This window comes from Rhamphochromis sp. 'chilingali', assembly GCF_963969265.1.
Source record: "Rhamphochromis sp. 'chilingali' genome assembly, chromosome: 3".
Classification (NCBI taxonomy): Eukaryota; Metazoa; Chordata; class Actinopteri; order Cichliformes; family Cichlidae; genus Rhamphochromis; species Rhamphochromis sp. 'chilingali'.
The window spans coordinates 37,728,965-37,744,405 of NC_137931.1; the positions used below are offsets into that span (position 1 = coordinate 37,728,965).

A 15,441-nucleotide genomic window follows, 5' to 3' on the forward strand; every position below is an offset into this window, starting at 1 on the left:
AGGAAGTATTTGTTATTTCACACAAACAAACCAGCATGTAGCACGTGAACATTTCTCTAGGTGACAGGCATCTTTTTGGGGCAGACGGGCTCCACCTCAACGCCTGGGGACGCCGTTTGCTGTCCGCCAATTTGGCATTTGGCGTACAGCACTCCCGCACATCGCCACTGTCTGCCACTGACTGATGTTCCCCTGGTCCCAGCTCCTATATTTGTTCCACTTTTAACAGTAATACACAAAACTCTGGACTAGGACCTTTCTCTCCCACAGTCAACACAATACCCGTCATAATCACAAACAGAGAGCAACAGAATTATCATAAATCCAGTAACTCCAAAAACATTAATAACCTCCGGCCTCTTCAAAAATATCAACATCCATTCAACTCTATTGTCAATAATCCACCAGTCTCAATCAGTATGGCACTTTTAAATGTACGCTCTCTGTCGAACAAGTCTTTTATTATTAATGATTTAATTTTAGATAATAAACTTGACTGTTTATTTTTAACTGAAACATGGCTGGGTTCGGATGCACCAGTTGTTCTCACTGAGGCCTCCCCACCAAATTTTAATTTCTCTTTTTCTATTAGAAGTGGTAAGAGAGGTGGTGGGACTGCATCTTTAGCCAACAACACACTCACCACCAAACAAATTTTATTTGATCATTTTACCACTTTTGAATTCCATGCTATTGTTTTCAGCAGCCCTCCAGTTTTATCTGTCACAATTTATAGACCACCTAAAGACAGCGCTGCTTTTATCAAGGAATTCTCAGAATTTTTAACAAACATACATTCAAAATATAATATGATAATTTTAACCGGTGATTTTAACCTGCACATAGATAATCCTTCTGACCCTGCAGCAAAAGAATTCTTAAACATTCTTCACTGTTTGGATTTTATCCAGCACGTCACGCAGCCGACTCACAACAGAGGACACACTCTGGACCTGGTCATCACCCATGGGCTGTCCACCAGCGTGTCCTCTGTTGTTGACTTGGCTGTCTCTGACCACTACTGTGTGTTTTTTAACATCACCGGTGTTATTCAGCGGAAGACCTCGGTGCGAACTGTGAGGAGGCGCTATCTAACCTCTGAAGTGGCTGCAAATTTTACCAGGGTTTTAGTCAAATGCCCCCCTGTGATTTTACCTGCACCCTGCGATTTGATTTTTAGTTATTTTAACAGCAAACTGAAGAAAAGCCTTGACTCCGTTGCTCCACTCACCACCAAAAAGATTAACGTAAAACATGCATCACCCTGGAGAAACGAAGAAGTCAAAAAACTCAAAAGAAATTGCAGGGCAGCAGAAAGGAGATGGAGGAAAAATAAAAATAATATCAACCATCAAATATTTTCCGAGCAACTTAAAATGTACAATAATACATTAAGGAAGTCAAGAAATTCATACTTCGCCAAAATAATCAGTATTAACAAAAATAATCCCAAGGTCCTCTTTTCCACCATAGATCATTTATTTAACCCTGATTTTAAAAGCTCCAAAAGAACCCCCACAGACTCGCTCTGTGAGCAGTTTGCAGACCACTTCAGGGGAAAGATCAGCGCCATCAGATCTGATATTTTATCTAATCGCGATATGATTGTAAACACATCTGATGGCTCGATTGTACCTGAGGAGACACTGGACAGCTTTGTCCTGGTTAATGCTGAGAACTTTCAGAAAGTTTTCTCCACAGTGAGACCCACCACATGTCTTTTAGATCCAATTCCTTCTTCACTCTTTAAAACACTTTATGGATTTTTTGAGGCTGAGCTTTTATACATGATGAATTGCTCTCTTCAGTTGGGTGTCTTCCCTGCTGCCTTTAAAACGGCGGTGGTGAGGCCCCTTCTGAAGAAGAGCAATTTGGATTGTAATGATTTTAATAACTACAGACCTGTATCCAACTTACCATTTTTAAGTAAAGTCTTAGAAAAACTTGTTTTTACTCAGATTACTGATTTTCTGAATGATAGACAGATCCTGGAGATATTCCAGTCTGGATTTAGGGTGAACCACAGCACAGAGACGGCTCTCCTAAAGGTTTTAAATGATCTTAGATGTAACTGGGACGCCCAAAAGCTCTCAGTCCTGGTGCTACTGGATCTAAGCGCAGCCTTTGATACAGTAGACCACGCTATTCTTTTAAACAGACTAAAACACATGGTGGGCCTCTCTGGTGCTGTACACAACTGGTTCACTTCCTATCTCTCTGACAGATCTTTTATGGTGAGTATGGATACATGCTCCTCTAAGATCCATAAAATGACATGTGGTGTGCCTCAAGGGTCGGTTCTAGGCCCTGTACTTTTTAATTTGTATATGTTGCCTCTCGGCAGTGTCATCAGGAGGCATGGAGTGAACTTCCACAGTTACGCTGATGACACGCAGCTGTACATCTCCGTGTCTCCTGATGACACCAGACCAATGGATGCCCTTTTTAACTGTATCTTGGATATAAGATCTTGGATGGCAGAAAACTTTTTACAGCTTAACCAGGACAAAACTGAAGTTTTAATTGTCGGTCCTGAGGCTCAGAGAGAGAAACTCTTGTCTAAATTAGAGGCATTTTCACTATGTCCTTCACTACAAGTGAAAAACCTGGGTGTTATTTTTGACTCTGAGCTTGGTTTTATCCCACATGTTAAACATGTAACCAAAATTGGATTTTATCATCTAAAAAATATAGCCAGAGTCCGCCCTATTCTCTCTCGGGCCAACACGGAGATGCATGCTTTTATTACCAGTCGCATTGATTACTGTAATGCCCTGCTCTCTGGTCTTCCTAAGAAGAATATTTCAACTTTACAACTTTTGCAAAACTCGGCAGCTCGTGTGCTGACGAAGACCAGAGGGCGGGCCCACATTACACCGGTTTTAGAATCGCTGCACTGGCTCCCCGTGTGTTTCAGGATCGATTTTAAAGTTCTTTTATTGGTTTTTAAATGTCTTAATGGTCTTGGGCCTTCTTAGCTTTCAGATATGCTTTTACCATACGAACCCTCGCGGACCCTGAGGTCCTCTGGTACTGGCCTTTTGATTGTCCCTAAAGTCAGGACACATACTCACGGAGAGGCAGCTTTTCAGTGGTATGGTCCTCGTCTGTGGAACAGCCTGCCGGAGGAGCTCAGGGCCGCAGAGAACGTACATGTTTTTAAGAACAGGCTCAAGACCCACCTTTTTAATTTAGCTTTTACTTAGCGTTTATTTATTTTTTATGCTTATTTATTCTATCCTGTTATTCTATTATTAATTTAGGATTTACCTAATATTTCTTGATTTTATTCTTATTCATTTTTTAATCTTCTTACTCTATTTATATTTATATTTATATTGTATCCTGTTCTTATTTATTTTATCATTTTACCCTGTATACATCGTATTGCGTCATATCTCCAGTGTTTCCTCGGAGGGCGCTCTCTGCACCGGGGCTGTTATTGACCGTGGCTGCTGGGTCTCTGGGGTCCTCTCAGCCTGGTTGGGGGGCTCCTTTGCCTCCCTCCGGCTGTGTGCCCAGCCCGGAGGCTGCGGTCTGTGACCGGCTCCCGGTGCAGACGGCTCTCTGTTATAATGTTTCCTCACTTGGCTCATGCGAGCCCAGCCCAATTTTTACTCTTTAAGTGTGCGCGTGTGTGTATGTGTGTGTGGGTGGGGGTATATATGTGTATTGAGAGTGTGGGGAGTGAGTTGGAGGGTGGGGTGGGCTGCTTTTAACTATGTAAAGCACTTTGTGCTACATTTTTTCTGTATGAAAAGTGCTTTATAAATAAAGATTGATTGATTGATTGATTGATATACAGCCTAAGATTCTGCCTACCTAAGTGGCCAATGCTGTTGCTAGTATTTATATTTGTCCACAGTGTGCTCTGCAGTTTTGGTGCCCCAAAAAAAATTGGTTGATGGTGGCGTTTCTCCTGGGTAGGAGGGAAGAATGGTACCATTACAGCCATTTTGGGCTGCGTCAACACGTTGTCAACGATAAGTTATAGCAGATTTGCAGTTATGACGTACCTACAGCATAGATTTAATGCAGAGGACTAAATCAAAAACACCTTACACAGACCATAAGATGTGTGGCATCAGTAAGAAGAACAGGGACACCATGAATCACTGATAAGTCTTAATCCAGATGTCAGTTTTAGGCTGTTATATTTCTTCAAACCATTTTTTAAAATATGCAACTTGTGCTGTAGCAGAATGAAAAGATATAAGTAAAAATATTATGTTCGCAAATCCCTTGGCTAACTAAAGGAGCTTTCTTACACATAACTACATAAGCTAGCAGCTAAGTTGTTATTGCCTACCGTCACAACACTTAGTTCACCCTCCAGTGGGCTAGTTTTTCAGAGTATGACATGTTTGTATTCCATCTTTGTAGTCCACCAGAGCACCAATGATAATAAAGTTCTTTATAGAATTTCCACCTTCTACATTGCTGGGTTCATAGGGGGCCCTTGCAAGGTCGTCTAGAACAGCGGTCCCCAACCTTTTTTGCACCACGGACCGGTTTAACGTCAGACAATATTTTCACGGACCGGCCTTAAAGGCGTGTTTATCCGTGTTGCGGATAAATACAACAAAATAAAATGATACAACCAAGACAAAAACTTTGGTATTTTGTAAATATAATAATAAATGCAAATTCACTGTGTAATTGAGTAACTTTATTAGCAGCGTAACATCCTCCTTTCTGCTCCTTAAAGCTCTCTGGTCGCTATGGTAACACGTACATATTTCTTTCAAAATAAGACACACAACTACAACATGGGAAAAGACCCAGGGAAACTGAGGTAACGACAAGAACCCTGAAAGCCATAAATTTCACACCCGAGCCTCATCTCTCGCGGCCCGGTACCAAACGACTCACGGACCGGTGGACCGGGGTTTGGGAACCGCAGGTCTAGAATAAATGGGGCTATATGCACATTTTGTGAGCTAAACATTTTCATCACTTGTAAATTATGATCAAGACAATAGTTGAAGTTGAAATTGAAGGGTTTTTTTGTATTTTTATTAGTGCTGTCAGCGTTAATCTCTTTAAAATTACGTTAAAGCCATAACTGCATTAACGCCGCAAATCTCTGTTAGCAAGTTAGCGCAGATCGCCCTGTGCACGGGGCTGGACGGTGCTAACGCGTTGACGCCGTGCAGCCCCGGAGATTTGCGACATTAATGCGGTTATGGCTTTAATGTTTAATGTTTAATTATTTAATAGGCCTGGTTTTATTAGGCCTATTAGGCTTTAACGAGATTCATTTTTATAGGTTGTGATTGTAATAAAGCACCTTTCTGGGAGTATTGGGGACATGACAGTATCACAAGGTATTTTATGGAACCCCATATTTTTATTTTACTCATGAAATGAATAGTTAAACTAACCACCAACCATATGCACTTAAAGTTTAGCTATCATCTGCCATTAAGCAGGAACATTATATTATGAAGCCTTAACCAACCAAATAACATGTGCTAGTAATTTTATTTCAATTTGTTCATCTTATCCATCCTATATTTGAAAAATATAAATACAATGTTGGCTTTTGTCTTTAAAAACTAGGGTAATACATAGTTTTGCAATTTCGCTCCATTCACTTCTTCTCAGTTATGATTGTTCTGCAAACACCCGTTGCTGAAATGCAAAAAACACAACAAATCCATGACACTGATGCAAAAGTTTGATCCTGCTGGCATAACTAAGTTATTGCAATTTGTGGTCAGGGAGGTCTCCGGTCATCCAGTTCTAGTAATTCTGATTAAGGACAAACTGGAATGACTGAAAGAGGCTTGTCATTCTTCTCTAATCTCTCATCAACTGCTCCGATGATTAGAGCTGACTGGAATGTATTTGCATACTTCTTGGTCATACTGCATAGCTGCACTAAGCTATAATAACTTTGATGCATGCATACAGGCCAAAAGTAGCAGATGGCAGCGCACACAGGCTTACCTTCTTGTCTGTGCCGGCCTCCAGATGTCTGAAGGTGTTCCTGTCTGTTGGAGTCCAGATAAGAGAACCGGGTGCAGAGCCACACTGTGCGCCCTGAGCGTCTATGCAGGAAGGGACAGTCGAGTATCGCATCTCTGGTTCATTCTTCAGACCAACAAATCTAGGTAGAGGTAGATCTGGAGAGACAGCACAAAAATCATTGATATAAATGATATATTATTTATTTTGACACCAACTCAAATGCTTAAGTGGATATACAGTATAAGTGTTTTTTTAAATTTGTCTCATGATTTAGGCCTAGCACAATGACCTTTGATACAACTAGAATTAGTACGAGGGAATTAATCAGGATGAACTTCTTTACAGGCTTTATTCTGCTGAGGAGAGCTACTACTACATACAAAAATGAATATGAACCGATAAACATATTCCTTCTAATAATCCATGAAGCTATGTGATTTTATGAAGAAAAAAAAAAACACACACACATTAGGGTTTCCTATTTGGGCAGGGTGTAAATGATTGTGTGCTCCTTGTAATAAGGGCAAACCCACTTAGCCCTTTCCATGCGACTCCCCTTTCATCCAGATTAGGCCAAATCCTGCCATGTTAAGATAATCTCCTGATCCCCTTTTCCTCTCATAAGACGCCTCCTCTCTGAGCAGCAGACTTACTGGCGGTTACGCTCTCCAGGCGAATGGGTAGACCAGCCTGGGCAGCTGCGAGCAGCTTCAGAGCCACGTAGAACTGAGATGTACCAAAGTAACCCAGACGCTTTGCTCCACACACCTCGGTCACCTGAAAAAGAAGTCAAAAAAAGACTTTTGCATTGTGAACAACTGAAACCAGCTGAAACATGCTACGACCAATGCCCTGAATTTGTGACACAGTTATCTATGTCCAACAATGTCATACATCTCAGCTTTCATGCTGCCTGCAGTGACAGAAATATAATCTAGCCAGGGCTAGCTTAAGAATGTGGTTATTTTACACCCTGATCAAGATCATGTATAGTAGAAAATTATGGGTAAATAGAATAAAACTAGAAGAAAAGTATGCAAGAGATTAGCACGATGTAATCTGTTTGTCTTTTTCTCTTTTGTTTCAAGGTACAATGCTTCCTGGGAAGCACAGCGGATTAGGATTATAAAATACTGTAATACTGAATCAAGTAATAACACCTTCTACGCTCTGGTTTTAAGATATTATGTCTACACTTAAGGAAACCAAACAGTACCCTATCTATCTACCTAGCTAAAATACGAACCAAACCTCATTTTAGCTTAATTTAGCAAAAAGGCTAGCCTAAATTTGACAAATGCTAGCCTGGCTTTGCTTTCTTAAAAAAAAAACAACAACAACCTTTTGTAGTCCTTTAGTTTTTCACCACACATTTATTAATAAAGGGACAGCTCTATAGCTATGCTAAGCATATTAGCACAGGGTTTAGCTTCTCTTAGCACTAGACTAGAAGTAGCAGACTCTGACTTTTAGCTTCTTTTTTTTTTTTTTTTAAAGTCCTTGTTGATTTTATATCTTTTAGCCAATTATTGATTAATTAAGCGATAATTGTGGTATTACAGTCAATTTTTTTTTTAGCTAAGCAAATAATTAGCTCACAGGTGTCAAACTCCAGGCCTCGAGGGCCAGTGTCCTGCAGGTTTTAGATGTGTCCTTGATCCAACACAGCTGATTTAAATGGCTAAATGACCTCCTCAACACGTCTTGAAGTTCTCCAGAAGCCCGGTAATGAACAAATCATTTGATTCAGGTGTGTTGAAACAGGGTGATATCTAAAACCTGCAGGACACCGGCTCTCGAGGCCTGGAGTTCGAGACCCCCCCATTTGCTTAACTTAAATCTGTGGCAGTGAAGAAAACAATTAGTATGGTAACACCATTTATCACTATCATTTTAAATAGCTTAAAAATGAACGCAATAAACATGACATGTCCATTTAATTCAGAAAAAATCTCTTAAAGCAGTTTTAAAGCAACCCGTTTTGTTATTACTGGGTAAGCTAACCGTTTTGTTTATGCTACTTTTTGGCCATACATCCCTTTATTGTTTGGCTTATTTGTGGGTGAGACATTTCTTCTAAATTGAAAAGTAAACTTTAAATTGTGTTGGTGTTCTTTCCCTGTCAAACTGTCCCAGCAACTCAATAAGGCACCCTTGGTTTTATCACTAGAGCACATTTTCCGCCAAGGCCAATGCCATCTTGCAAATTTTATAGTAGCCTAAGTGCTCTGGATCCTCACCAAAATGTAATGCCCTCTTCTTCTGGCCATTCTCCACATCTCCACTAAGGCTGGATTCATGAAATCCGGATAGATATTTTATTGTGGCAACAATGGAATTAAAACCAGTAACACAAACATGTTTTCATAAACTGACAAAATTCAAAGCAAGGTCTACTTTTTTATACGTCACCAAAAAAAAAAAGCCTACATGAGCCCATTTTTAAACATTTAGTGGTATGCACTTCTGAAATACGAAGAACATGGGGCCCTGGTCCTATCTATTGTCTAATGAGGCCAAAGGGCTCACGTTGCCTTATGAGACATTATTTCTGCTTGACCTGCAGTGTATTCATTAAACAGCTTTCACAGGGGCAGGACATTCAAAACAGCTACAGTCTTGTGAGAAGAGGCTGAGCATACAGCTGGAGGTCAGGTCTGCAGCACTGATGTGTGCGCCTGATTTCAGCGGAAAAATGATAGATGGTGAGGTTATTGCAGGAAGAACAGCGAAGGCCTTCAGGAACCAGACTGACAGGTCAGATCTACGGCCTTAGGGGAAAGTTATTTAAGGAAGGTGGAATGATGCCAGAAGCATTTCAGCGCTCACTACGTCAACACTGGTGCAACTTTGTGGATACTACTGAATCTTATGGCTAGCTGAGGATGTAATTTTAGAGAAGAGCCACGTTATTCAACATATTACCCTGTAGTACTAGGGAGAATAATCTGACCAGATCCACTGTCATTGCTGATAAAAAGCATTTGTTAGCAGTCAGGAACTTCTTTTTTTCTCTTTACTTTTACATTTTAATGTAAAAGTACTTTTACATTTTAATGTAAAAGTATTTGACTGATGTGCAAAATCCAAGATTAATCCATGGGTTCACATCTATTGTGGATACAAAAAGCAGTCTGGGTGGCATTGATGTTTCAACTGTCAGCAGTTACGCCAGATTTAGCTTATTGTTTGTTGTGGTGTTAAGCATCTGCTGTTTCACAGACACAAAGCACAGAAATCAGCATTTGACTCTTAGGAGTAACTTGAGTTCTGGGTTGGAAACAAACAGCAGCCCCCAAAGCTGAAAAATACAACGCCAAAAAGTGAGAATGGTTCTACAATTTCCTACCCACTGCATAGGGATTATTTATAGCTCGCCTGAGTTAGGACATTATTAGGAAAATAGACACTTTAACTGACAGGTGGATGTCGACATGTCCAGCTGTAGCTGGCAGCTCCTGTTCAACTAAGTCACAAACTGGACCTCTCGACTGTGGTCGATTTGCCCCAGTTTTGGTGTGTTAAAGTATTATAATAATTAGTATATATATGTATATGTTGTTTTTGCAGTGCATGTGCACTGTTTAACTGTATAAAAATCTTTATTTAAGTGTCTAAAGTAATAAATATATTTTTAAATATATTGCCAGTATAGGATTAGGCCCCATTTGAAATTCAAAATTGTATTAATTTTTCATGGTATAGATTCATAAAGGGCTGGGCATGATCAGCAACAACATTATGGTATTATAAACAAAACTCAGTTGGTATTAAGGGGTCTAAAGTATGCCAACAAAGTATACCCCATACTGTTATGCCAACACAAGCATTAACCGTTGATACAGAGCAGGGTGGATCCATGCTTTCATGTTGTTTACAGAAAATTATGACCCTACAATCCAAGTTTCACAGCGGAAATCAAACCCGCCAGTGATTTTCCAATCTTTTGTTGTCCAATTTCGGTGAGCCTTTTGAATTGTAGCCTCAATTTACCATTCCCTTTTCCACAGCATTCTCTGTAAATTCTAGAGATGGCTTTGTGGGAAAGTCCTCAGCAGTTTTGGGCAAATTTCAGACCAGCCTGGCGGGCATCAACAGCTATGCCACGTTCAAAGTCACGAAAATCACCTTTCTTACCCATTCTGAGAGATTCAGCAGGTCATGTCTAGATGCCTGAATCCATTGAATTTCTAGCATGTGTTTGGTTGATTAGATATGGCCACAGACAAATAACTCTTTATTTATATTCTTATAGTCCAACCATCATACGGCAGGACCAAGAGGATAGGTCATCAGTCCATTGGAGGGGAAAAACCCTGACAACCAATTAACCACACGCTCTTAATTTAGAATCAGCCATTAATCTTGCAGGAAGTAAGCGCACTTAAACCTACTTACACTTACTTTAGGTTTGATTAAACAGTACGTTATGGTGGAAAGAAAAGGTGGTCAGTGTTTGCACTGTTTAACGAATTAGTCAGCAAATTACGGTGATAACACTGAGCGTTTGCACATCAACTACTTCTTTGCTGTGATACATTATCTACTATATGCACTGCAGATTGTTGGAGGAACCCCCGGACAAACAATGTGATGATGCCATTTGTAAAGTACCACAAACAGTTTTTTCATACTAGACAACTTACATACTGATATATTAGTCATATGCCTTTTTCCATTAATATTTTTAAACAATCAGCTAGCAGCACCAGCACCATCAAACCAGGATGTGAGCACAGGAACTCTGACCACACCCTCATTCATCTGGACAGGTTTGACAGCACATCTGTCAACACATCGTTTCTGTGCAGGAACCTGAACGTGGCATTTACGCACAAACACATGGCAGGAAAATGAACTACAAATGTACTGCGAATTGTATAGGTTGGGATTTACAGTGGCTGCAGTGGCTGTTACTTTCCCATGATAAAATGTTATGAGGGACATCCGCTTAGATGGCGGTAAAGTTAATCTCAGGCAATAGCAGTGTGACCCCAAGTCTTTATACATCCATTTAATGAGCACAACAGCTGACCTCACTGCAGCAGGCGGAAGCCTCGTGCTTTTTTATTTATCTGCTGTAAACAGATCAGTTAGGAAAAAAAAAAAAAGAAACTTCCTGTCTAAATTTACTAAATCGTAAATCAGCAGAACATACCTCTACATACAGCACATGGTGGAAAATGTCCTTTGTTTTAGCAAATATTATAGCATGATTGTAGCACAACCTCAAGAGCCACAACATGACATTTAACTCACGGAGGCAAGAGAGGACATAAGCCAGTCTCTGATACTGTGTGACATGATGACCCAGAAGTCAGCAGTGACTTCAGGAGCGATCGTGCAGGCATCCTGCCGCAGGGCCAAAACACAGCTCAGAAGGCTGCGTGTCAATCACCCCAAAGCGGTGGCGGCGATCCAGGCCTGACAGGAAGGAAGTGCGGCTCAGTGCCAAACTTCCTGACACCCACGCAGAGACACAATAGCCTCCCATCGAAGGGAGCAGACCCCTTGGGACAGAGGGTGGCGTGAACGGAGACAGCGACCCGCTGTGCTCATCTGAGCTGGAAAAATGTGTTTTTATTCCTGTGATGGGTCGGCAAAATGACTCTCACTGGGTTCTTTCATGCTGCAGCCAGCGAGACACAGTTAACACCACCACTGCTATTAAGTTGTCTGTCAAGTTTGTCGGGTATCAGCCCATAAAGCTTAATCAATAACACGCAAAGAAAAACAAGGAGCTCAGTAAAAGTTTTAATTAAATTTGTTTACGTGTTAGTTTTGTCTGCTTTTAATTAGACCCTCATTCTTTCAGAAAGGATTTTGAAAGCATCGGTTAATAAAGTGGTGGGTTTTACAAGTTTTAAGATCCATAACCACAAATGATATGGTATATGCTTTAAATGTTTGACTTTTGAAGTATTGTAAGTTTCAGATATATTGCTGTCTTTGTAAAACTGCTTTAACAGCCATTTATGTGCCATATTAAACCTCAGCAAGTCTGAAGAATCTATATGTTTTATAATCCATCACAGAAACATCAAGTTTATAGGTTATGATTTCTATATCAGATGAACTGCTGAGCTGAAATAACCAAACTGACAATCTATTTATTATTGATTGAGTTAAATTATTTCTCATTTTAAGATGTTTCAACCATTTGTCTGACAAAAGGTTGCTCCAGTTTTACAAAAGTCCCTGTATCCAAATGACTTTGTGATGTTTGCTGTATTAAATCACAGTGATAAGAAACTCACTATGATTTCACTATTTCAGTCTGATGATGGATGAAAAAGTGGTTTTCCTTCTACATTCAGAGTGCATCACTTCTGAGCAGACAGAATACTCGAATATGAATATTATGCATTTATCTATAAAAATCTTATTTGCTGATGGATCAATATTGAGGTTTTTTTTTCACAAATACTTGGTGCCGGCCACTCAAAATTTAGTATTGGTCAACCTCTGGAAGTGAATGGTTTAAAATTTCAGAACCACAGTTGTTATTCTTAAAGGGGACAGCACAACAATTTGTAAACATAACTACTGACAAAGGCTATTGTTGGTGCTGATCACATCAAAAAAAAATCATTGGTTACAGTAAACAAGCTTATTAGAAATGAGTGCAAAAGGCCTAACCTTAACCTAAACTACAACATCTCCAAGGTGACATCTGAGGACCGACACAGCTACTAATGTAGTGATGAGACCTACAGACACATGCTCAGCTATACCCTCATATATGTAAATAGACTGGCTTCCTGTGTAGAAGAGGAGGGGGAGAAAGAGGGTTTGTGAAACCTCTCTCTCACACACACACACACACACACACACACACACACACACACACACACACACACACAAAGAGATCAGAAAGGCATCACAATGAAAATGTGGCTCATTATTATACACAGTAGACCGCAGGCTCTGTGTCTCCTGCATCTGGGGGTTTAGGGAGCAGCAGCCGCAGCCCTCAGCCCCTCACACTTGATAACATGAGCTGACCAAGCAGCCGCAGACACAAGCACCACACTCACTTTATGCAGAGATTCGGGAGGTAGCTGAGACGCCTTGAACAGCTCTGCCACTTTACTGGACGACAGTTTTCCTGAAGTGTCAGCCTGGCACAGACCGTGGAGACCTGAGTAATACCTCTGCTCATGCTCATTCAGGGAGATGAAACTCCCCGCAGACGCCGCACCGGATTCCTGATCCATTCCCGGGGCTGACGCATGGAGGATCCGCCGGAGACGCACTACAAACAAACAGATCAATACATCCTGCTCCGGACTCCGGCTCCTGTTTCAGGTCGGAAAAGAAGGAGGGTTTAGTATCACCTCCTACAGGAGAGTTCCCTGTGAAGACAGCCCGCCTGCTCACCCTCAGGCTCGTCCACTCCTACTGCCTATTGTGAGTGATTGTAGCACTACCGCCGTGCGCCTGCTGGGGGCGACAGAGCCCAGGACAAGCTGAAAGAAGACCCTACGTTCCAATCCATAATTGAATAAAGCTTATTTTATTACAGGACCTTGTACAAATTCTTGTCCTGTATCACAATACAGATGCGGTGTAATATGATACAGCATAATGAAGCCAACAATTAATCTGTTGTGCTCTGAGGGAACATAGGGAAGCACTTTGAATATCACTCATATTTCCTGCTAAATTAGAATAGCCTTCTATAAATAGTCTGAATTTGGTTTCATCATGAGATAAACAGTTCAGACACTTTAGGCCAACATCCAAAACTAAAATTTTATACAATAAAGGAACTAGAAAGAGCAAAATAAACAGCAAATTTAGCAAACAAACAATGCAACTTACTTTAATGTCACTTTTACTCATGGAGGCTAATATTAGCACCTTAAAAATACTGCTAACGTCCTGACATTAAAGTAACACTTGTATTAAAAATGACCTTTTGACACAGAAATAGGGCCATTATTAATCAGTAAACATGCACAGAAAAAATACTGGACTCAGAAATGCCACATGATCCTGTTACAGCTTTGAGCAAACCTTCAAACCTGCATGATGCTGTGCAAAAGTCTCAAGCCACTATTTATTTATCCACTGGTAGGAAAATGGAAAACGATTCAATGAGAAATGTCCAAACATAAACTGAAATACAGTATATTAGATGAATCAGTCTGTGAGAGTCTAACAAGCTTGAAAATCAATATTTGGTATGAGCACTGTTACTCTTCACCAGAGCCTGAACTCTATGAGATGGCCTTATTTTCTTTAAGCAGTCTTTAAGAATAGTTCTCCAGGCTTCTTGAAGGACATTCAAAGCTGTTCTTTGGATGTTGAATCCCACACTGCTTCAGTAATATCGAGGTCTGGGTTCTGGGGAAGCCAGTCCGTGACTGATAGTGATTCATTGTATGTTTTTCTACCCAAGTATGTTTTTATTTCATTGGCAGTGTTTTTGGGATCATTATCATGAAAAATGAAGCCACTGCTGATGAGACTCTTTCTGTATAGCGGTCAAGAATATATAGTATTCTGTCCTTCCACTGAGCCCATTTCTGATGAGCCTTTGGTGAGCAGTAGATGGATCATCTGCAGGTCCTGCGTCAGGTTTTTGCTTGATGTTTTTATCCTGTTTCTTAACAGCATGACTTTCAGATGTTGTTTATCTGTCGTAGATGTGTTTTAGAGCTATCAGCCAACAGTTTTTAGGCTGACAGCTTTGGGAGAGCACCTTGTTGGTGCAAAAATACTATTTTATGCCTGTCAAACTGTGTTATGTTTGCATATTTTGTACACACAGCCATTAATAGACAATAGTTTTTCTTTTTTTTTTCCCCAGGAGAGATTTAAAAAATATTTTTGAAAGTCTTCAATCTGAATATCACCAGAGTCTCAGATGAAATAAAATATTTTGGATTTTGCAGATCCAGCAGTAATCTGCCCACTGAGATGATTAACCTTGATTGCCCTTTAAAGAAGCACACAAAATCTAAAAGCCTTGAAAAATGCTTTTCACACTATGAGTTTTACTTTCGGATGCATTTCATGCAGTGTATTGAGGTTCACGTTTTTGTTTTAGTTTCACAATGATTGGGTTAAAAACTGCAATGGCTGTCATGTCTGGGCCTCTGCTGCCACCGTGTGTAGAGAGAAAATACCTGCACCCTGAAAAGTAATTAACACATGCATCCCCAGGCTTTTACCTTTCTACCTATAAAACCCGGAGAGCAGCCAAATGGCTGGTAGGCTTTTAGCTAAGCTTTAGCTTCAGCCAAGTGGAAGCTAAATTGGCTAGTCATTCATATGTATATTAGGTTGTTACCTGGGAATTCTGGAGGGAGGGGAGTCACCAACTTGGAGTGTTTCAGTTTGCCATCTTAGGGCAAACTGAAACACTCCAAGTTGGTGACTTTTGGAGATTTATTTCCCTGGATGATTGAGAATGCATCAAGATGAAACACAAAAGGAAGTGCACAGCTTTTAGCAGCTCCC

At 40.4% G+C, this 15,441-nt stretch overlaps 1 protein-coding gene across 2 annotated transcripts in view; it reads right to left on the reverse strand.

The window, feature by feature from the left end:
- reps2 (RALBP1 associated Eps domain containing 2) overlaps positions 1-13,383 on the reverse strand; it is a 31,904-nt gene extending 18,521 nt beyond the window's left edge. For both annotated transcript variants that reach the window (XM_080877870.1, XM_080877869.1), the window contains exons 1-3: positions 13,011-13,383; positions 6,627-6,750; positions 5,953-6,128 (exon numbers count right to left, since the gene is read on the reverse strand). In XM_080877870.1, the coding sequence (XP_080733996.1) occupies positions 5,953-6,128; positions 6,627-6,750; positions 13,011-13,190 (480 nt within the window). In that variant the 5' untranslated portion in view covers positions 13,191-13,383. The remainder of the gene's footprint in view (positions 1-5,952; positions 6,129-6,626; positions 6,751-13,010) is intronic.
- Positions 13,384-15,441: the final 2,058 nt, after the last annotated feature.